The sequence below is a fragment of the Poromitra crassiceps genome, assembly GCF_964638095.1.
Source record: "Poromitra crassiceps genome assembly, chromosome: 3".
Lineage (NCBI taxonomy): Eukaryota > Metazoa > Chordata > Actinopteri > Beryciformes > Melamphaidae > Poromitra > Poromitra crassiceps.
The window spans coordinates 43,776,746-43,799,684 of record NC_139625.1 but is presented as its reverse complement, the minus strand read 5'-3'; the positions used below and the strand labels follow the sequence as shown (position 1 = coordinate 43,799,684).

General features: G+C 42.8%; 1 protein-coding gene across 1 annotated transcript in view; it reads right to left on the bottom strand.

Annotated features, from left to right (window-relative positions):
* Window positions 1–1,968: 1,968 nt before the first annotated feature.
* The window catches only part of LOC310773116 (nesprin-2-like), a 70,841-nt gene continuing 49,870 nt past the window's right edge, over window positions 1,969–22,939 (bottom strand). The window contains exons 12-20 of the mRNA XM_083633033.1: window positions 14,852–14,970; window positions 13,934–14,063; window positions 12,852–13,063; window positions 11,969–12,169; window positions 9,895–10,023; window positions 9,214–9,405; window positions 6,171–6,233; window positions 5,067–5,116; window positions 1,969–4,638 (exon numbers count right to left, since the gene is read on the bottom strand). Of these exons, the coding sequence (XP_083489159.1) occupies window positions 4,428–4,638; window positions 5,067–5,116; window positions 6,171–6,233; window positions 9,214–9,405; window positions 9,895–10,023; window positions 11,969–12,169; window positions 12,852–13,063; window positions 13,934–14,063; window positions 14,852–14,970 (1,307 nt within the window). The 3' untranslated portion in view covers window positions 1,969–4,427. The remainder of the gene's footprint in view (window positions 4,639–5,066; window positions 5,117–6,170; window positions 6,234–9,213; window positions 9,406–9,894; window positions 10,024–11,968; window positions 12,170–12,851; window positions 13,064–13,933; window positions 14,064–14,851; window positions 14,971–22,939) is intronic.

The following is a 22,939-nucleotide window of genomic DNA, read 5'->3' as shown; positions in this document are numbered from 1 at the left end:
CCCCCCCTCTCTCTCTCTCACCCTCTCTTTTCTCTCTCTCTCCGTTTCTCTGCTTGCTCTCAGGAAGAAAGAAGCTGGTGACGTGATGGTGGTGATGCTGTGGCTTAAGGAGAGTGATCTCACCTTGTGAATCCTTTATGGGCATAAACACGCCTATGGAGGTTTGCACCAAGATGACGTGAAGCGCAGCGGGGCGACACACCCACAATTAGGGCTTTGCGCGCCGCTATTCCAGTGCAAAACGGGCACTAACGCAAAATTACCGCCGTTGCAAAGATAGGGGCCAAAATCTTATTCATAGTGGAGTATTTCATACACATCTTGAAACATGACTTTAGGGGGTCTTTAAGAGTTCTCCCAATTCCTTAGTAAAACTTGGTCTCAGCAGGTGTTAAAAGGGAACTTAGCTAGGAGCATTTAGTGCGATTTAGGAGTCCTGGTAAGATAAAATGCTTTGTGAATACGGGGAGAATTGGGGCTAAAAGCTGAAGGATAGGACTGGTTTGAGAAATACTGTTAGGGCATATTTAAATAGAACCACTACTACAAATAAGGCAGTCCATTTTACTGCTTGTTAATGCTGAGGATCGTCTAAGACTAGTTTACACCAATAATTCGCAAGGAGACAAAACCGTTTTAGAATGTTGCAGGGGAAAGTTGCAGCAGTGTAAACTGGCCCATCTCGACTCCAGCCGGTTGATGGTGTCGCCAGCAATTCAGCTCGTCAAGTCACAGGGGCTGGTTGCAAGTAGTTGCAAGCAGTTGCAAGTTGCATCCAGTCTTGTGAATCTTTGGTCTAAACTGGGCTTAAAGCATGTTACACTTATAGCTAATTCATTATGAAATAGCTGAATATGATCATCTGTTCAGTTCAACCCTCACTTAATTTTGTCCTGTTGCTTTTATTTGGTGCCACCAGAGTTTGAATGCCATTGTTCTCATCATCTAAACTAAACTAAAGGAGGATAATGTGCTCCATAAATAGTTCTAAGTCCAGCCATGACCCGTGCCACATACACAACTATAGCTCAACAGTCATGTGATGTATCCAGCCCTAGAAGATAATTCCCCATTCATTTTCTCCATAGACATTTCAGACAGAGGTCACTATTCTTTTGATGACAATGATTTATTAACATGAGCAATGATATATTTGTATGTGATCAATGATTGTGAATAACATATTATAAATGTTCAATGGTTATGAAAAGTTCAAAGACTTTGGCGATTAGACTCCATCACGACTCTGAGACGTCATGCTGACGTCATCGTGATTATGAAGTGAAGTGAAGCCGTGAGTAGAATAGGATATCCCCCCGTGGAGTCTAGACCTGGTGGTGGTGAACTAAGAAGGGCTTCTGGAGATCTCCGACCTGGAGGAGAATGGGGTGGAGGAGTACTGAAATGACAGCAGAAAGAGTATGAGAAGGGAACAGATCTTAAAGGTTGCCGCTAAAGCTGTGATTGGCTGAATGGGAAGGATGTGGCCAGCTGTGATTGGATTAGCAAAACCTCCTATGCCCCCTTAATCAGGTAGATGCATGACACCTGAAGGAGAGAGGGACATGTGTAAGTGAGAAACATTAAAGGTGACCCTTACTGAAACTTTGTTATCCAACTTCACTTAAAAAAATCCTTAGATAACGAGTTTTAAGGCTGGAACCAAGCCAACCAGTGACCTACTGAATTGTGACTGTTGAGCTCTATAGACTTTGGCCAAGCTGTGTACATGTAGCCTTAGTGCCAAACCATCCATCAGTGGATGTGTCTAGACGTCCTCTCCTCCTCCTTACTGTCTGTGACACACACACACACCTTGTCAAATTAATGTTATAAACCAAACCCAGTCTGAGTCTTTCTCTAATCCAGCAGCATCACTATACAGTACACAGACAACTGCACTTCATGGGAAACAAAGTTTATTGTCAATCCAAAATGACAATCTATACATCCCATAAATAAGCATCCACAAAATAAATCAAACTGTACACACTGGTGTTTTGTTTCTGTTCTATTGGCCTTCAGAGTTTGTGGCTGAGATTACACACACAATCTACTGTAATACAAGTGGTGTTCTGCATACACTGAGTGCACAAAATATTAGCAACAATATTAGAATATAATCATCACAGTCATATTACATGTCTAAGTCATCTCGAAGCGTAAAAATCACGTCAATGTGCGTAAGCCTAGAAAGCCAGAGTCTGATTATATACAAAATCCTCTATATTTATGATTAACATTAACATCATAAGTGATCAACCTTAACATTATAATCTTTGAGTGTGCATGTACACAACTACATTCAATGCCCAAAGGATCGCTTACATTCACGTCTGTTTCAAGTCTGATGCAACGCCATCAGAGGAGTGTCGGGTAATAAACACACACTGTAGATATGACCTGGATCAAACAGCATTTGAAAATAAGTATTTTAACCTGGGTGGAGTTTACTGTGTCAAACACAGAAGTATGCCAAATTGAAAGATGTATAGCTGGTTTGCCTCTTTGTAAAGCCTTCTGGTTTAATGTTCCGCCAAAATAAAAATAAAATGGCATCCAAAAAACTGCCAATTAACTTTACATAAGCAAAGGAACGTATTTTGAAAGTTATTTATCATTCTGGCCTCAAAAGAAGACGAAAAAGAATCCATGAAAGCTACTGCAATAACAGCAATCCAATGCCAAAACGCATTAGTCTGATATAGCCATCAATAAAAAAAAATTGTATGCTAAAGGACTTTCACATATTTTCCTGCAAATGTCTATGGTTTGTGGCACTTATTGTATTGTACTATATAATCTCTATCCATATACGTATATCACAGACTATCCTGTATATTCAGGCAGGTTAAAACAAACAAAAGCAAAGCCACACTCATACACATTAATCATCAATAATTTACCTATTCCAGTAGTTTGCCGTTTTATACAAAATACACCAATAACAACAGTCAAAAGTCCATTGTTATCTGATAAAATACTGTAGCTTAAAATGACAGATTTCTCATTTCAAACCCAGTGGCTATAGAAAGGCATGTCCGCAGATGAGTCTCTACCATTTATTTTATTTTAAATCGCATCGGACAATATACATAGCTCGAAATCAAACAAACAAAAACCCCACACGTCTTTTCAGTCGATATGTACAAAATGTGCTATCCACAGGTGGCTGTCCTATGGAAAACGGTAAAAACAGCAGTTGTGGTAGAAAATGGCCAGTGAATGCTTTGGTAAGAACTGTCCTTTATCATCATTACAATTATATCCCACAGAGTATTGTGATAATACAAAAAAAAGAGCGATATCAAGACAAAACTTGAAACTTCTTACTTTACGTTGAAGACATTGGATGGGGACCTTTGCTGGCAGATCTGTTCGACATAAAATCTACTTGACTTAAAAACAAACCAGGGATATGGCTTCTGTTTGCTTCACTGCAAAGCTCCGCACTGACATGAGCTCAACAGGCAAAAAATAAATACATTTTTAAATACACATATAATGTAGACTTTCAACACACACACACACACACAGTTGCGCCCTTCTAGTCGCAAGGCCTTCGGGGATGAAGAGCGATGTACCTCAACACTGCTCGCGAGTGGACTCCAGTTTGGCCCAATTCAAATATCCACCCTTCGGACTTTTGTACTAATGTTGCATTAATTTATGGTCGGAGGTGGGAGACGCGTCCCCTCCATCCTACATGCGTTCGAGCATCAAGTCGCAAGATGCTACTGTAATAGCATCAGCATTAGACAGCTAACAGCCAATAACATTAACATTTAATTGTATTGGTGTAATCAACTACTGTATTGTATGCTGATTTGTCTGAGTGCATACTAAGTTGCAAATTATTATTATTTGACAAAAATGTGTTTTAAATTCATACAATCTTATTTTATTCATCACCATATACGATGTGGGTGGCTATGTTGATATGACGTCAAATGACTGGGAGCAACTAGAAGTTGAGAAATCATACCCGAGTTTGCAACTAGGAACTCCGAGTTCATGTACGTATGTACCATGACGCGTTCAATGTCATGTCGTAAATAAGCTGCTGATAGACAGGCCTAAATCTTACAATAACAAAATGCATTTTGCTATTACCTCTATGGCCTGTACATATGGCGTGTCATTGATGTGTGCATTGCAATAAAGTGTGGGTAATTAAATCAGTGTGTGGGTAATTAAATCAGTGAAGTGTGGTAAAGTCTGCGGCCTAAGCGGGCTCTCTGGAAGTCTGCAGAAAGTCTGCTTGAGGCCCCGCCCCCTTGTGGGCTGGATGGATTGTGGATTTGAAGCCCTCAGCACTGACTCCCCGGGAACGCATCCACAAAGTCTGCGAGGGCGGTGGTGTCAGGACATTTGGATTGGGCCTTTGAGTTTGAGTTGGTGATCTGGAAAACGGCGTGGCAGTAGGCTCATGTGGGTGGGGGGCCGTTGGTGTAGCGCAGCATGGGGTAGAAGGAGCGGGCGAAGTTGTTGGACAGAGTGCAGCTGTAGTCCTCCTCAGACAGAGGCACGAGGCAGGCAAGCACCAACAGCAGCAGGAACAGCAGGTGCAGGGGGAAGGCGGCGCGCAGCACCCGCCGGAAGAAGGGGCGGTCCGGGCACGAGTCCCGCTTCTCCTCCCTGGGTGTGGACAGAGAGGATGGACGGTGATGTTAAACATAAAGGGGTAATAAGGAAGATTTTTACAACTCCATAGCACAAAAGGAATATAATGCATGCCAGATATTGATATGGTTACAGATTTGGACGAAGCATCATAAAAGGTTGATAAAGGTTTGTCAGATTGACGGGCATTCATTTGTTCCGTTAAACTTTTTTTTAACAGGCATATTTCATAGACCCTCAACCCATACAATACCGTGCAATAGTACCGTACAATAGTAAGTAAGAACATGAAAATGATGGAAATTATAGTTACAAGGTTTTAACACGGCACCAGCTGTTGTTTTGTTGCACTCAAAAAGATAAAGTAGATGTTGTACTGTAAGTGAGAGGACACTGGATTCTAGTGAATGACGATATGATGAAGCAGTTCAGAAAGTTCCTACCTTCTGGTTCCAGGAAGAGTGACTGTAGCTGCTCCCAGACCAGCCTCCTCCTGAAGCAAACCACAAGTTAAAGGATTAGTGTGAATTATAACAACGAAACATGCTCCACTCAAAACCTACCATCGGGTACAGTGTATAATTATTATTATAACACTGACCCTGTGCCCTCATGATCCTAACAGTTAATTCATACTGAGCAGTACCGTACATGACTTGTACAGTAAATGCATCAAAACAAATAACTGTGGTAAAATTAAAATAAACAAACAGATCAAACTCAAAATGTATAAATATACCAATTTACTGTTTTGGACATGTGCTTGCGAACAGAAAATAGACAATTATACTCAGATCCCACAAAAGGAAAAATAAATTAAACTTCTGTCCAAACTGAAAACTAACTCACTCCCCATGATTGTGTTTGATATTACAATATTATAGTACAGTGCACTCCTCTTATACAGTAGTGATCACTTTGGGACGGGTCAAATTGATCACTATAAGCGGATGATCATTATAACCGATTTTTTTCCTTTTTCTTTATTTGTTATTCAGATTACCATCTAAATCGAATTGACAATTGTATATTTATTACATGAATACAGTACATATAAAGTAATGAAACAGACAGCTTCGTTATTTACTGAATGTTATTGACCTCAAAAATCTATAAGTTAGGTCTCCAGCTGTTTCAGACACAGTGGTCTCGCATAGATAGAGACAGAGACCGGCATCTCTCCACAGACAGACAGAGACAAAGATGCCACGATCTCTCCATATACAGACAAACATGCACTAAGTATCGCTGCTGTATCTCATTGGGCTTATTTTTTGTCAGTTTGTAAGTGAAAAAAATAAATTACTGTAGTTTAAAAAAAATCCATTGTTCTCAGGTGTGACAAGGCCCAAATGATCAATGTAAGCAGAGTATTGATCACTATGAGCTAATTATTTAAACAGCATGTGTATAGGAATGATTCAGGACCATGCTTTTTTATCAATAATGTGGATGATCACTAGAAGCGAATTCCACTGCTCAGTTTAATTAAACTTGGAGCTAGAATTTGGATGATTTTGGAGCGTCTAAACACAGTGAAGCCGTACCAGAGCAGAGGTGATCGTTCCCAGGCCAATGCTGTCCATCTCAGAGCCGGCAGGACAGCTTTCCTGAGACAGTAAACAGACATCATCAGACAGAGAGTAAACAGTGACATCATCAGACAGAAACAGTAAACTGACAATGACATCATCAGAAAAGACTGACCCAACCGCACGATTTCACCTCAACACCAGTCCGAGGTGACAATTTCCTTACTTGACCCTTCTCTTGAATTTGGCTCTTAATTAAGATTACCATCTTTTTTCCAGATTTTTTTATTTTACGATTACCTTAACCCAAATAAACTCATAGTGGGATTACGCAGAATCACATTGAAGGTGCGTTCACACACACCAAGGTGGGAAAAAAAAGCTTTGTCTTGGTAATTGGACTTTGCTCTCCAGCATGTAAATAGGAATATGAATGGAATAAGCAACACATGTAACAATAGATTGCATTTATATTGCGCCTTTCTAGATACTCAAAGCAAAGTGCTTCACATATCAGGAGGGGGGCAGGGGGGCTCAACTAATCCACCACCGATGTGTAGCACCCACCTGGGTGATGCACAGCAGCCAGTTTGTGACAGAACACTCGCCACACATCAGCTATCATGAGCGCCTTTTAAACATGAACTCCGGATCATGTCCAGCTAGAGAGAGCAGGATATTTTCAGGTTTTGCCTTTCTAAACATGAGGGGTCTTTGTTAAGAAACAACTGGATATGAGCCGTTTTTTCTGCCAGTGGGCGGGAGTGATAGGAAACAGCTTTAGCTATGAGGCAGTCAAAATAGTGGTCGCACCGTCGTCAATCACTGTGGGTGATTTATTTTACAAGTGGCAACTAGTCATATCTGACTAGTTTTAAATGTATTTCTCCCCACAAAAGTTTGATAGCCTATGTTTCCTAAATAAACGTTTTGAATCCATTTATTTCTCTATAGTCCATTCTTTATAGCCTCTATAGTCGTAGTCGATCTTATTTATTCCAGTGTTGTCATTAAGAGGCCGATTTCGCAGCAAGAATATTTAATTGGTCGGCACGTCGTTCTCGGTAAAGGACACTTTCGTTATTGAAACAGACAACATGCATGCATGCTCCTACTGTAGCCTATCTATCTGCATTTGCAGAAACTCATGAACCCATATCTTCTGGACATTGCCTTGATGAAAAAACAACGTAGCGTTAGCTAAAAGTAATAAGTGCGACAACTTGAATCTCCCACAAACGTTAGGCTTTGTTTTTCTGACATGGGAGCAAGCAAGCAACGCAGCAGCGTCCCTCCTGATGCACTGGACCTGGCTGCCTGCAACTGCAGTCAAGCCAGCCCTCACCTCGGAAAGCACGTCATTCTAGCCCCCACTTAACAATTCAAGTCGTTTTTGCAACACTTGAGGAAACCGTGAGTTTGCTCGTTGATATAAGCGATTGCCCGAACAATTCATTAATTCATAAACTAGCGAACGTGAAGTGAGTCACGAAGAGCCACACCCGCCCACTACGGACATATGCGGATCATATCGTTCCACTGTTTAACATGACCAGCGCTTGCGTGGAAGCGGATCTTATACCGGCGGTCGAGGTAGATAAGATACGGAGTCGCGGGAGTGCGCGTAGGCCGGCTAATTGTTGTTTAACATGCAGGCCAACCAGCTAGGTGCAGGTTATAATACGGATTCCACTGCATGTTAAGAAGTGGCTATGGTGGAGAGTTGAGGACTGAAAGAGCCAATTAAGTAACAAGGGATGATTAGATGGCCATGATTGAAGGCCTGTTTGGGAATTTAGCCAGGGCACTGGAGTTACACCCGTCAGGGCACCGGGGTCACACACCCCAGGCCACCGGGGTTACACCACCCAAGGCACCAGAGTCACAGCCCCCAGGGCACGAGGGTTACACCTCTACTCTTGCAAAGAACACCTCCTACTGGTCCTCCAACACCAGTCTCCTATCCAAGGAGCATCCATAGCCAGACCTGCTTAGCTTCCCCAGGAAAGCCAGTAATGTAATACAGGAGCCACTGGTGCTGACGGCTTCATCAGATTATTGAATGATTAGAATGAAGCCAATAGTCAGATTACTGTTGTCCATGTAGTCTCTCCAGCCAGTCTAGCTCTTCCACAATCGTTGAATGCTCCAGAGACAGTCTGTACTTCAGAGCATGCTCTAGAGACAGTCTGTATTTCAGCCCGTTAAAATTTAGCCAGAGGAAGTTGTCATCTACCAAAGAAAAAAAAATGCTTCAGACCAGAAGTTTGATGGTATTCGACCAATCACGACGCATGTAAACAAAATGTTTTGACCAACACTCTCCTCTGTGAAGTAGAGATGGGTAGGTGGGAGCATTTGCAAATTGCGGGAGCCAATGTGTGTTTTAAGAGACTACTGTCCATGTGAACGTTACGGTGTGTAACTGAATGACAGCAAAGTGTCTTAAGAGACTACTGTCCATGTGACCGTTAATGTGTGTAACTGAATGACAGCAAAGTGTCTTAAGAGACTACTGTCCATGTGACCGTTAATGTGTGTAACTGAATGACAGCAACGTGTCTTAAGAGACTACTGTCCATGTGACCGTTAATGTGTGTAACTGAATGACAGCAAAGTGTCTTAAGAGACTACTGTCCATGTGACCGTTAATGTGTGTAACTGAATGACAGCAAAGTGTCTTAAGAGACTACTGTCCATGTGACCGTTAATGTGTGTAACTGAATGACAGCAAAGTGTCTTAAGAGACTACTGTCCATGTGACCATTAATGTGTGTAACTGAATGACAGCAAAGTGTCTTAAGAGACTACTGTCCATGTGACCGTTAATGTGTGTAACTGAATGACAGCAAAGTGTCTTAAGAGACTACTGTCCATGTGACCGTTAATGTGTGTAACTGAATGACAACAAAGTCTTTTAAGACACTATTGTCCAGTGTCCATGTGAATGTTAATGTGTGTAACTGAATGACAGCAAAGCAGGGCCATGTTGAGCCACAGTCGTCATGCTCAGAAAAGCCTTTGTTCAGATAGATAGCAGGTAAAGCAGCAAACCTACCAGCCTTCCCCGCAGCATGCTGATGTCACTGGCCACCTGACGCAGCAGGAGACGGAGCTTGTTGGCAATGACGTGGACCTTCTCCTTGGCCTCCAGGCTGTCGTCCCCAGTGGCCTCCAGCAGCAGCTGGGATGAGATGTCCTGTAGAGAGGACACCTCCCCCTGCCGGCCGCGCAGGTCCTCCCCCAGAGCCTGCAGCAGGGGGTGGCAGAGAGCACAGGCCTCACAACACACTCCGACTCCCACACACACTCCAAAAGTTTACTATGGAGATTATTAGTTGACTTAAAGCAATACTTCACTTTGTTTTAACATGGAGGATATTCGTCTCTTGATCGCCATGAAATATTGAACCTTTATTTACCTCAACTGCACAGGGTATATATTTTATATTTTTTTATTTTTGTTTTTGTTTTCATGTTTGTGGATTGCAGATGATATGAAAGCATGAAACGGACCAAATCTATGATTTTGATGAACAATGACTACTGAAACTACATTTTGAATAACTGATGTGCAGTGTATTGTTTCATCTTGCTATGTTGATATTACGTTATATGTAAATATATTGTATGTAACTGTACAATTTTATGTGTCGGACCCCAGTAAGAATAACTGTAGCATTTGCTACAGCTACCGGTAATTGGGATCTTAATAAACTAAACTAAACTAATTCCTCACCATCAGCGCGTCCTGGTGCTCCAGCAGGGCAGCACGGGAGGTCGAGGCGTCATGGAGGTTTACAGCTCGCAGTTTGCTCTCAGCCTGCGCCAGCCACAGCAGCATGGAGTGCAGCATCTCCTCAAACTCCTACAGGAGGAAAGAGACAAAACCTGTAGCCACCTGAATGTGTTACAGACAGTGTTGTACTCAAGTCACTAGATCTCGAGTCCGAGTTGAGTCTTGAGTCCCCAGTGTTCGAGTCTGAGTCACCAAAGAAGAGTCCGAGTCAAGTCCCCTGAGTCTGAGTCCGAGTTACTGAACATGAGCGTGACTCCACATGTGAACACACGTTACACAAAATATGATGTCACAGTATTAATATAGCTATCAATATCTTATGCCAAATTATTAGGGCCTATTACAAAAAAGAAAAGGAAAGAAACTGAAAACATTACCTTTATCAATTAACTAGTTAACTAATGTTATGAACCTGGGTCATATGTATGTTTTGTCATGCGTTAACATCTTTCCCTTCCTTCTCTGTGTGTGTATTCAGTGGGTGCATTTAGTTAGTGTGTGATTGAGAGATGAGGTGCAGGTGGTGTTCTCCCTGATTGGCCTGGTGGTCAGGTGATGGGCCTGCTGCTGGCTGATTGGCTGCTGCAGTTGATTTAAACTAGTGTCCTCTAGAGAGAGAGTGGAGGACCAAAATGAAAACTTTCAAAGTAAAACACAAACTGTCCATTTTGCTGCAACTCGACAGTGCTGCTTAATCCAGGACCTTAATTTCTGGAACTCTTGAGATTAAAAAACTGGTCCATTGGAATGCATGGAGATGTCGCGACTCTTCTACAGTATATACACGGCTCTGATTTAAACCAGCTGAGGACATCTTCCAGCCCCTTTGCTCTCTCAACAATGGAGGCCAGCTTTGAACCTTTTGCTGAGTGTTATAGACCAATTTCGTCACGGGGTTAGGTCAGTGGTTGCAAAAAACATACATTGATAGTAACAGAAGGTAATAGGTTGTTCCATTGCAACATCGGCGCACAGCAAATCCGCCATTTTGGCCTGAAAGAGACACCTCTGATTGGCTGTCATGGTTCTATGCTGGTGTCCCATTGGCCATTGAGGCTTTTTTCAAGCCAAAATTGCGGCAGCGCTGTTATCAACTCTTGCCTTCAATACTCTCTGCAAGTAGGAAACAAGCTGTAGAGATTCCCGGAATAAGGAAAAAAGAAAGTCTTGTGTGCGGCTCCGCCGTATAGACACTGAGCTTTCCCACTGGGTATATGATGATCTCCAGCACTGCCTCTTTGGCCATTTATTTGGATCGTAGACCATCCCCACAGTTGAGTACGGTTCACTTTCTGCAACCAGTTTGGCTCGCCCACGAAAATACGTAATCGTTGTTTACAAATAAAAAAATTGTCTATAGCTGTAGCCCTTTGAGTGGACTTAGTAGTCTGGATATCTTTGTATTACTTGGATCAGGTAACTTTTAAACTTGTGTAATTGTAAATGGTAAATTGTGCACTGTAAATTATTTATTGAATCAAAGTAGCAGTATGTAGGAGAGAGAAGCCCTTTGATTTTGTAACCCTTTCCTCCTGTTTTTGGTTAGGAGTTTAGGTTATAGTTCTGTATTTGTTTACCCATCCTTTTCTTTTGTTAGGTAAGTTTAGGGTCAGATTTAGGTTATTCTGTTTTTTTGTGTTGGCATTTGCTTTTCTCTGAAGTAAATAAGCCTGCTACTTTGAACTTTTGACCTTAGTTCAGGCTGGCCATTCTTGGGAGTGGGAATAGCGGGGGCACTCTTGTGTTGCATTCCGGTTCCCCTAGGCCGGTTCGCAACACTAATTATTAATTAATTAGTGCGAGTCCTTGTCTCCAACTTCCGAGTCCGAATACATGAATGCTTATGTCCAAGTACGAATCATCAGTGCTCAAGTCCAAGTCGAGTCATGAAAATGAGTCCAGGACTTGCACTCAAGTCTGAGTCCTGGACTTGAGTATTACAACACTGGTTACAGATTGATTGATAGTGTGATGCGGGCGTCGGACCATCCTCTCCTCTCCGTGTCAACCCTACCTGGCACTGCATGAGCGCAGCATGCAGCCTCTGCTCCCAGCTCTCCAGGCCTTGGCACGCCTGCGTCCAGCCGTGGTTTGCCGAGCGCAGGCCATCCTGGAACTCCCTCAGCTCGGCGCTGTCGCCCCGCTGGAAGTGACGGCTGCTCAGGTTGATGGAGATCATCAGACACTTGTAGCTGTTAAAGCTCTTCTGCATCTCCTGGGTGGACGAAGGGGAAAAGATTATGATCAAGTCTAAGATATGACAGTGTATTTACACTTAGCCCAAAACATGTCCAGGGTGTCTACAAGTTTCATCAAGTTAAATCTAAGATTTTCAATGAAAGTTAAAGCGAAATATAAGACCAATTTTGCCACTGAGATGAACGTGAGGATGAAAAAAAACTGTTGGCCTATCACTGAACAGTCTGTACTGGTCTATGTGACAAATGGTTGTGGCAGAAGAAGGCTGTATTTAACAGTATCCAAGGTCTTCCTCCCTGATCTTGAATTTGGTAGTGAATTTGGGCATCACATCCAATACATTTTAAGACTGTTTCAGGATGTGCAGACATGCTGATCTCACCCAGCAGCTCCCATCTTCACCATCAATCTCAACAATAAAACGAATTAGCCCATTACATACGGTAATTTAAATCGGGGTGAAAATCCCCTTTAAACACTCCAATCATGTTGGATTGTTTGTGTCTGGCACTTCAATCTATTCAGTTCCATTCCATTTGATTCAATTTGCTTAGCTTAATCCATCCAAACGGGTGCTTTTCAAGGCTAGTCGGACGGATCTCAGAAAAAGCAGTACTTTGCCACTATTTCTTGAAACACTTGAACATTTGCGTTTTTGTGCATCTGACCTGGTTAAGAAGTCCCACTGCTCTCGTTACCTTGAGTCTCCTGATGTTGACCTCTATGTCTCGGATGCTGGTGGCCGGAGTGATCCGCTGCAGCCTCTCCAGCTCCGGCAGCACCCGCGCCAACCAGGAAGTGACATTACAGAGGTCAGAGTTGAGCTTCTGCCACTGCTCCAGATCCTGCTTGATGTCTGTCTTGTTGCTGTAGGATTGAGCTTGTAGCAGCTCCCAGCGCTCGATCACACCTGCAGACAGGTACAAGTTAGAATGATGAAATGGTCTTAACAAGGTTTCTGCAGGTTTCAACAAGTTACATTTAAGACTTTTTAAGACCATTATGAATGCAATTTAAGACCTATTGCACGTCCATACTGGCAAAAAAAAGTATGAAGGATATGAAGGAAAATGAGAGTCCCAGAATTACTTTAAAAGTAAATGAATTTTCGGTAACCCTTTATTTTACAGGTACCCTAGTTACATACAAACTATTTGTAATTACACATGAACACCAAATGTAATTACACAGTAATTACCAATAGTTATAAATGATGTTCATATGTAGTTACATTGTAACGGACCTGTAAAATGGAGTGAGTCTGTTCAACTGTAGTTCATATGTAGTTACATTGTAACGGGCCTGTAAAGTGGAGTGAGTCTGTTCAACTGTAGTTCATATGTAGTTACATGGTAACGGACCTGTAAAATGGAGTGAGTCTGTTCAACTGTAGTTCATATGTAGTTACATTGTAACGGGCCTGTAAAATGGAGTGAGTCTGTTCAACTGTAGTTCATATGTAGTTACATGGTAACGGACCTGTAAAATGGAGTGAGTCTATTCAACTGTAGTTCATATGTAGTTACATTGTAACGGACCTGTAAAGTGAAGTGAGTCTATTCAACTGTACTGTAGTTCATATGTAGTTACATGGTAGCGGACCTGTAAAGTGGAGTGAGTCTATTCAACTGTAGTTCATATGTAGTTTTCTGGTCAGAAGCTGAGTCTGTCTTTGGCCTGTTCAGTCTATTTTCAATTCCAGGAATTTCCAACAGAGTGGTACATGGTCTCGGCTGCAGGAAGTCCAACAGAGTGGTACATGGTCTCAGCTGCAGTGTACCTGTGCTGGTCTGTTTGCCGCCGGTGCTGCTGGTGAGCCCTGGATCCTCCAGTTCCTCCTCGTCATTCAGGATCAGCTTGACTCTCTTTACACTGTTGATGCTGCCGCTGCACTCTGACATCAGCTTAGCCTGCACGCACACAACACACAGCATATAGACGGTTTTCACGGAATTGTGTTGGTAGGGAACAATTTCAAACCTAGCGTATTTCCAGTCAGCTATTGTATTAGCAAACACTGCAACAGAAGGGGCCATTTAGAATGATTATGTTGTCGAGTTAAAACCGTCTATATACTATACTGGGCTGATACTGGTGCAATACGAACCATGTTGGAAATAAATGTTCACACTTTTACATGTCTATCCCTTGGATTTTGTTTTGCTATATCCATAAAATCAATCAATCAATCAATCAATCAATCAATCAATCAATATGGTACTATTACTTCTACTTCTTGAATGTTCAAATTTAAAGAAATTGAATACTGGTGCAAAATATTATCTATCTGCAGCTATAATTCTAAAATATTATCAGCAGGTAGGTAAACTGCCGATCAAAGGTTTGGGGACACAGAGCTTTTGAACACTTTGATCAACATGAAGCGGAGTGTTGAAGAAATAGATCCAAATTATTAGGAAGTGGATATTTTATGTTAACAAAAGCATTGCACACACGTTTTTTCCTTATTTCTTAATTGAAAAATAACAGAGAAAATCAAGTAGTATTTTTTGAAAATTGAGAAAAGTCTAGGTGTCCCCAAACTTTTGATGGGCAGTATGACTCTTGAGTAAGCCATATCTTTCAAACTTTAAAACCTGTTACTATTTTTGATCTGGAATTGGACACGAATGACACAGTGTGTGTGTGTGTGTGTGTGTGTGTGTGTGTGTGTGTGTGTGTGTGTTTGTGTCCTTACGTAGCCCTGCTGGTGGAGGGGTGTGCTGGTGGTGTGTGTGGGAGAGGAGCCCAGGGGAAGTCGCTTCCTCTCTGGGGAGCCGGGTTGGTGCCAGCTGGGCGGGTCCGTCACAGACTTCACTGAGAGGAGGGTAAGGTGGAGAGAAATGTTTAAAAAAGGTTTTTTGAAGGGAGAGATATAGAAAGAGAAAAAGAGAGAGGGAGTGAGAAATAGACTCTGAAAGCGAGTAATAAAAGAAAGGATAGGACTTATCAGTGATGGATATCTTGTGCCTCATCCATCACAGTTTGTGGTCACCACCACAAACCATCTGATACAGGCATGCATCTTTAATGGTGATCAATAACGTGCAAAAACAGCAGCAAAAAACAAACATTATTTGCAAAAAATATATAAAAAAGAATCCAGTGCGATATCATGCGAGTTTCATATGTGAACTTATCACCTTGCAAAAGTATTCAATCCCTTGATTTTTTGCACATTTTGTTGTGCTATGAAGGCATTGTAAGCAGACTCAGTCTCTGACATTCATTTTTCAAGCTGAACCATGAGACACATAGTCTAGTCTCTCAAGCCAGACTGTCTCTTCTACATTCTGTGAATGCACCATAAACAGTCATTCATGTAATTCACGCCCACATAACATGGACAAAGGAAGTTGGGAGGGGGGATGCTTCAGACCAGAGGAATTTCGAACAGATGCAGGTGATCCGCTCGTATTTCTCCAATCCCCTGCATTTAGGCGGGACATCCGGGACATCCCCCTATCATGGCTCATTATTTTCCCTGAGTTTCCTTTTCCATTTTGACCAAATGTTTTGGTCTGCTTGAAGTACAGACGTTTTAGGTGGAAGCATTTGAAAATGGCGAGAGCCAACCGTCTGTTTTAGGGACTGTTGGTTATTTATGAGAGGGGGGGGTATGGTGCAGGGGCGACTTTGTTTTCGTTTTTTTCCTTCACCCTCCCCAGATCTATAAATATTTTTCCATGTCCCTGGACTGGAGATAAATGCATGACCCTCCCTCCATCATAAATAACCACACTTTATCATATTCACACCAAAGGTAGTATTGAAGAAAATATGACCTTTTCCGATGATTTGGTTACGTTTGATAGCGCCCTATGACATCGGGGGAGAGAGGGGGCGGGGGGCATATAACGTTTAGTAGGCTACCCAGCCCAATAACTGCCTCATCTCCTAGTTATAAAGCCTACAGTAGCCTAGCCAGGGCCGGCGCGTGCCATTCTGCCGCTCTAGGCGATAACAAATTATGCCGCCCCCAATTGGCAACACCATACCAGCATCAAAGTATGCATGACGCAATAAATGGCCTGCATTTATATAGCGCTTTTATCCAAAGCGCTTTACAATCAGTAGGTAGTCTACATTCACCCATTCATACACCGATGGCGGCAGGCTGCCACGCAGGGTGCCTACACACCATCGGGAGCAATTTGGGGTTCAGTATCTTGCCCAAGGACACTTCGACATGCAGACTGGAGGAGGCGGGAATCGAACCACCGACCTCTTTGATCCAAAGCGACTAGTGGACAACCCGCTCTACCTCCTGAGCTACAGCCGCCTGTGCAATATGCAGGCATTTTGCACATCCATATAGCCTACCTACAAAAATAACGCACCACAGGTCTGCACAGGTCTGCATAATAACTCCAATAACCACAGCAGTCATGATACAGCACAGATATTTTCCAAATAATCACATTTTTCAGACCCTCAAACTATGCAAATCTCTCTTATCTACCACTTTCTCATGTGCATAAAACACGGAATGTGCGCACGGCGGCGCAAGCACAGTAATATAAGACTCACAATGTATTTAGCCTATAGCCTATATCATCAGCAGATTCACAACTTAACAAAGGCGAGTTGTTGTTAGGAGCTGTTGGCAAATAAAGCTTGTTTACCTTTCAGAAGTGGACACCAGCGGGGGCTGCTTCAGCAAAGGTCTTTAAATAAATCCAATCATCCTCTATATCATCCTCTGCCAGTTCATTTTATATGGAGATTGTTGCCAGTCCATTAAGTCTGTCTTGTTTCATTGTAGGCTACTACTGCAGAGGTAGTTTCAACTTTGAGAAACTTCAGATATTGTATCTTGGAATTTTGGTCTCTCCAATGAATCGGCAGGCAAAGTGCGCACTGCGCACCGCACAGGGAAACAGATTGTTTTGGAACCCAGAAACAACGTTAGAAATATCGCGCTAAGGGACCGTTCGTTATTTAGGGAAGGGTCCACTGGAGGAAAATAGGGGAGGGTAATTTTGTTTTAAATTTAGTCTGAGGGAGGGTACACTCTCTTTAACACATTGAGTGCCAGCCATGTTTTCATTCCTGTAGGTAAGTTGTGCCAGGGGTGTTTTTGACGATTCTGGCTCATTTTAGAACAGCCGAGGATTCTTTTCTGTTAAGAATTCATGAACACCAATCATCTAAAAATAACTAATAGAATGTGTGCTTTCTCTGTCTAAAAGAGTTAGTTTGCAGAGTTAGTAGTTATGTAGATATTAGCCGTTGAGTACAGCATGGTTTCAGCGTCTGGAAATTTATTCAGAGATAAATGGCTTTTTGTGAAACAGTCACTTTAACCATTCATTTTTGGCATCAGTAAGACCGTCAGACATTCTAAACAATAGTTTTGAACAGTAATTTCCTCCATAACAACAGGAAACACCCCTCTCATTCAAACTCCTCCCTCCGTGTGTCTTCTCCTCCTTCCTCCTGGCTCTAACAGCGGGCGTGTCAGAAGCGCGTTGCTGCTGCCTGCCTGCCTGTCTGCCTGTCGGGCAAGACGAGTCTGAAATGGATTACTGTAAAATCGCGTCGCCATTTCCTTGAATGGCTTGCTCCCGCGGTGTGTGTGTGTGTGTGTGTGTGTGTGTGTGTGTGTGTGTGTGTTCGCGCGTTGCTCCGCGGCTCTGGGGGGAAGGGATCTCTGTCCGTTCTGTGTGTGTGTCTCCGGGCTTCTGACTGTAAAATCGCCAAGCCATTTCCGCGGGAGGCGGCTGCTTTTGGTCCCGTGGCTTTTGGGTCCCGTGGCTGTGGCTTCTCTCTGTCTCTGTCGCCACTTAGTGGTCGGTAAAATAGATTACACACATGCTCTTGCTCCAAATAGTTATCTCGAAGATGTAAAAGGGGTTGATTGATGTCCCACCGTCAAAAAAAAAAAATGTTTATGTAAGACGAGTTAGCTCGTCCTTGGCACTTAAGCGCTGGATTATGTAAGACGAGTTAGGTCGTCTATGGCACTTAATGAGTTAATTTGAGTCCAGGGGAGGGGTATACAATGTTGATTCGATAAAAATAAACTTTTTTTGTGTGTAATGTTTGCTTTTCGGACTTCAACAACTACTGAGTTGCTTCATTTACACCCCTCCTGTCCAAACTGTTTGGTATGTCCCGGTGCATTGTTTCTCTTTGGCGGTCTGATCTGTCAATCTTTGTGCTTGGCCTATCCAGACAGTGGGCGTGTACAGTATCTGGCGAATCGGTGGCGCTTTTCTGGTGATAATATGGAAGTACAATAACCCACTGGAACAAAGTCGAGCAAACAAACAGACATGGCATCACAAAATATATATGGGCTCTATGCGCAGATAAGTCGTCTTAGGAAGTCACAGTAGAACCGAGTTGGCTCACTCATCTCCTAAATTACGTTAAGTCTACAAGGGGTATTTATACCACCAGGATGACATATATGTTTCACATAGGGTTGTGTTTTTACGCACAATAATAGAACCGGCGAACTTTTTTTCCATCAGTCATTGACCGCTATTTAAACACAAATATTGATATACACAGACTGAAGACATTATGTAGCGACCGGAGGAGGCGGTCACTCTGATTGGTGACAGTTCTGCTCGAAGCAGCGCAAAGGATTATGGGAGTTCCATGTTCTTGTGGGAAGCTGTTACTGTACAGTTAAAAACGTGGTTTAGTGATGTTGTGCTCATGTTTTGATTGCATTATGTGGTATGGCAATGTTTGTGTGGCCAGGATATGTTTAGTTTTACTATCAATGTAGCCACCATGACTGAGACTGTTAGTGTGTTCGATCACCTCTGGCCGGAGTTTCTGCAAACGTTAGGTTAAAAGTAAGATATCTCTGCATTCTTCCACGCAAGCTCGCCACAATATTGTTTGGGGAGGGTCAATTATATTTTTCAAATCGCTTCGGGAGGGTGAAGGAAAAATATATTTTGATCAGGGAAGGGGCACAGCTTTTTATTTCAGAGCACACCAAATCCCTCCAGTGACCCCTATTCTAAATAAAGAGCGGTCCCTAATTTACTGATTACACTAATACTGGTACACACATATGAGCACATGGCCTACGCTACCTTAACCCAAAGTTAATGATGTAAATTAGTCTACTTGTAGGCTACCGGTATGTCCCTTTTCCTCATTCAAGCGGGATGGAGAAGACATGATGACCCGCCCTCCTCTGCCTCTGATTGGCTAGTAGTAGTGCTTGTTTAGGCATGAGGAGTGATGATTGGTTGGGTTAGGGTAAGAATATCAGGGTAAGCCAATCAGAGGCATAGTAGGGCGGGCTGTTCGTGCCCGCGGACAGCGGGGAGAGAATGGAAGAGGCAGAGCACTGGAGAATATTTGGAGAGCTGCAAGTGAAGGCGCACAATTTGCCGCCCCTCCAAGTGCCGCCCTAGGCGGTCGCCTATATGTACGAACCGGCCCTGAGCCTAGCCAACTGCATATGTGTCAACAATTCCAGCTCTGAAACAATATAAAGCGATGATAAACGTTTCCAGTCAATGCACCAAGCAAACAGCAGGACCGAGAGGGCCTGTACACAGTGCATAGGAGCAGCGGTTTACGTGAAAGGAAGGAATGGGAGATACCAAGTCCAGTCACCATACAGGTAAACCATAGATATAAATAGGGGAGTAAACACGAATTTTGGAACGAAAAAACGCATTTAAAATATATACAAAATACAAAAAATTAATGTTGTATAACCCTCCCTAAAGCCAAAATAAAAAAACACAAGTCCCTCCCCAGTACTCAAAAAAATATTTGATACCCCTCCCCCTTTCTGCACCATACCCCCCCTCTCATACTATAAGACACATGTGGCCAAGAAGACACAGTGGAAAAACTGACAAACATATTTAGTTAGTTATTTTATCTTGAACCCAGACATATCAAAGCCTACTTTAAGACATTATCAAGATAATGTAACTTGTTTCAGGACCATTTACTTTGAGAATTTGTCTTGTTTTAAGATTTTCTTCGTTGTTTTATGATGGTTTCTTGAAAGAAGTCATATTGGCATGTATCAACCAGCAAGATTATCTGCCAGTGCAGTGAGATCATTTGACTTAAAAATATCATGAAATAAGCTTCATAGGTATGGAAGCAAGATCAAATCACTGGGCAGCTTGGCACTTTTGCAGTGAAGATGTATAAAAGAAAACGGGGCAGAATGTGACAAGTGAAAATGGGTAACAAACGTGGGGAACAGGAGGAAGGGGTGCAGCCGGGTGGGGTTTGGTTTGGGGAGTGGGGCTCATGCCTGACACATACTGTAATGAGGCAGATGCATGCAGCAGGCAGAGTGCCTACCCGAGGCTGCTCTCAGTGCTTTGGCTGTGGCTTTGACAAAGGACTCTGAGCTGTCTGTGACTTCTACATCTGCAACAGAGAATGGAAGTCAACCGACCCTGATGGCTTTTCTCTCCACAACGGAAGGCAGCCAGAGCTACCAAGCTATTTTTAGGAATGCTGAAGAATGGAAGTCGACAGAACACAAGAGTGTTGTAAGGAACAACTGAAGTCAACCGAACTCGAAATGAAACTCCCCAGGATTTCGATCGATTCCAGTGGGACACCATATCTTTAGTAAAACAGCAGCAGATTGTTTCCTCTAGGTTTTACAATGGATAAATATAGTCTAAATCGGAGCAGTACTTGTGTTTTAATTTTATTATTATTATTATTATTATTATTATTATTATTATTATTATTATTATTATTATTACTACTACTACTACTACTACTAACGGATGATCGCCATAACCACCTCTTTTTTTTTTCAATTTTTCTTAGATGTTAGATGTGTATGTGCTAAGATATACACTACCAGTCAAAAGTTTGGACACACCACATTTTTAAGTGGTGCAGCCACTTCTATACATGATATGTGTGTCCGTCCATTTGTATCATGAGATATCCGTTTGTTCAGTAGCATGACTAGGGGCCGAGGCTAGGGAAGAGGGGCGGTAGCTAGGGATAGGAAGGTGGTAGAGAGTCGGTATTAGCGGTGGGTAGGGGGAGTGGCTAGGGGGATGTGGGTGGTGGGGGGGGGGTCAAGGAATTGGGGTGGGGCTAAGGAAAAGGGACCGTAGCTAGGGATATGAACGTCATAGAGGTCACCATTTTCGTACAGGTAAATAACACATCAGAAATAATGTGATAGCTATAACACAAATCTTCTATTACATTTTCTAAGATGACTGCTCCTAAACCTGCACCGCTTACTTCAACACCTGTGTGTGATTTGTCTTTAAGCTGCATATGCGAGCTGCAGGGTGGGCGAGCCTAGGCATCGAGCACGCGTAGCGTGCGAGATGCCTAGTATTGACTATTTTCCAAATATATATATATAAATATTAAATATATATATATATATATATATATATATTCCAAATACTGTATATTGTTGTTTCCAATATCCCAAACACCCACCCTCCCACCCCCAATTTTCTCCCCAGTTGTACTGCTAGGGTGTCCTGGTCATTGCTCCACCCGCTCTAAAGATCTGGGGAGAGTTGTAGACTAGCACATGCTTCCTCCAATACATGTGCAGTGCCCAGCCATTTCTTTTCACCTGACAGCGAGGAGTTTCAACGGCAGGGCGTAGCACGCTGGAGGGTTGCGCTATTCCCCCCAGTTCCCCTCCCCCCGAACAGGTGCCCCGACCAAACAGAGGAGGCACTAGTACTGTGCAGTGAGTGACCAGGACACATACCCTTAATCCCAGAGGGGAACTGTCTGGTTCAGTGAAGGTCCAAAAAATTGAAAAGAAAATAATTTCCCCCCTAATAAATTATTTGTATTTGTTATTTATTAGTTTTTATTCACTGAAATAACAGTAATAATGTCCCTAAATTGTTATGATCTTGGACTCACTGTGTTTCAGCAAATATGGGGTTAAATATTTGGACCAGCCTCCACAGGCAAATGGTATTTGATTGACAGCAAGTCAGCAGTCCTTCGCGAATACACAACTCTGGTCATGACATGGGGACGACAATTTTGATGACAGGTGTCTTAACCAATCATAATTCCATAGAGTTGTGGGGTTAGCCAATCACAATTAGTTGAGTTGTGGGTGGGATATTTCGAGGCATTCGCGAATACAAGCCAACCAGGAGACGAGACGAACGACAAGGAGGGAGGAGTTTATGATGATGTGGGAAATGGACGCGGCAGCGGTAGTTTTCAAGGAGTAAGGATTTCAATGCTTGAAATCTGGAGCTGTCAAGCTGCAAAAAGCTATATTTTCGCCATTTCCAGGCTAGCAACTGGGAACTTTACGCTTCGTTTACATGCAGTTTGGCACAAGAGGCTCTATATTACTGCTGTGCTGGGAGGGCTTGCTTGTTGCTTTTTGGGAGGATGGGTTTTGTCATCAAGTGAACGTCATTGGTAAGTTAAACTTTTTTTTTATTGCTGGTGGTGGTGGTGTCGCTGGGGCAGCTAATGTCGGTTGGCAGGGGGAGTTTTGGACCCGCCCGCGGGTTTTATTGAGACCCTCTCTGCAGCGTAACTGCTTATTGTTTCCCCACAATCGTCTGTCTGTCTTGAGTTCGTTGTGCTTTTAATTTCTGAGTCTTTCTGTGTATTGAGCTAATTGTTAAAACTGTGGTTGTGTTACTGACAGTGACATCCATTTGTTTATGCAATGCCATTTTCATAGCTGAGGAGTAGTTGAGTAATGATTGTGTGCAACGATACAGAGACCTAAAGAAGCTGGCTGGCTCATCATAGTCCGCCCCCACCAATGCGTAAAGACGCACGCAGCGCGCACAGAGAACTCAGACTTGCA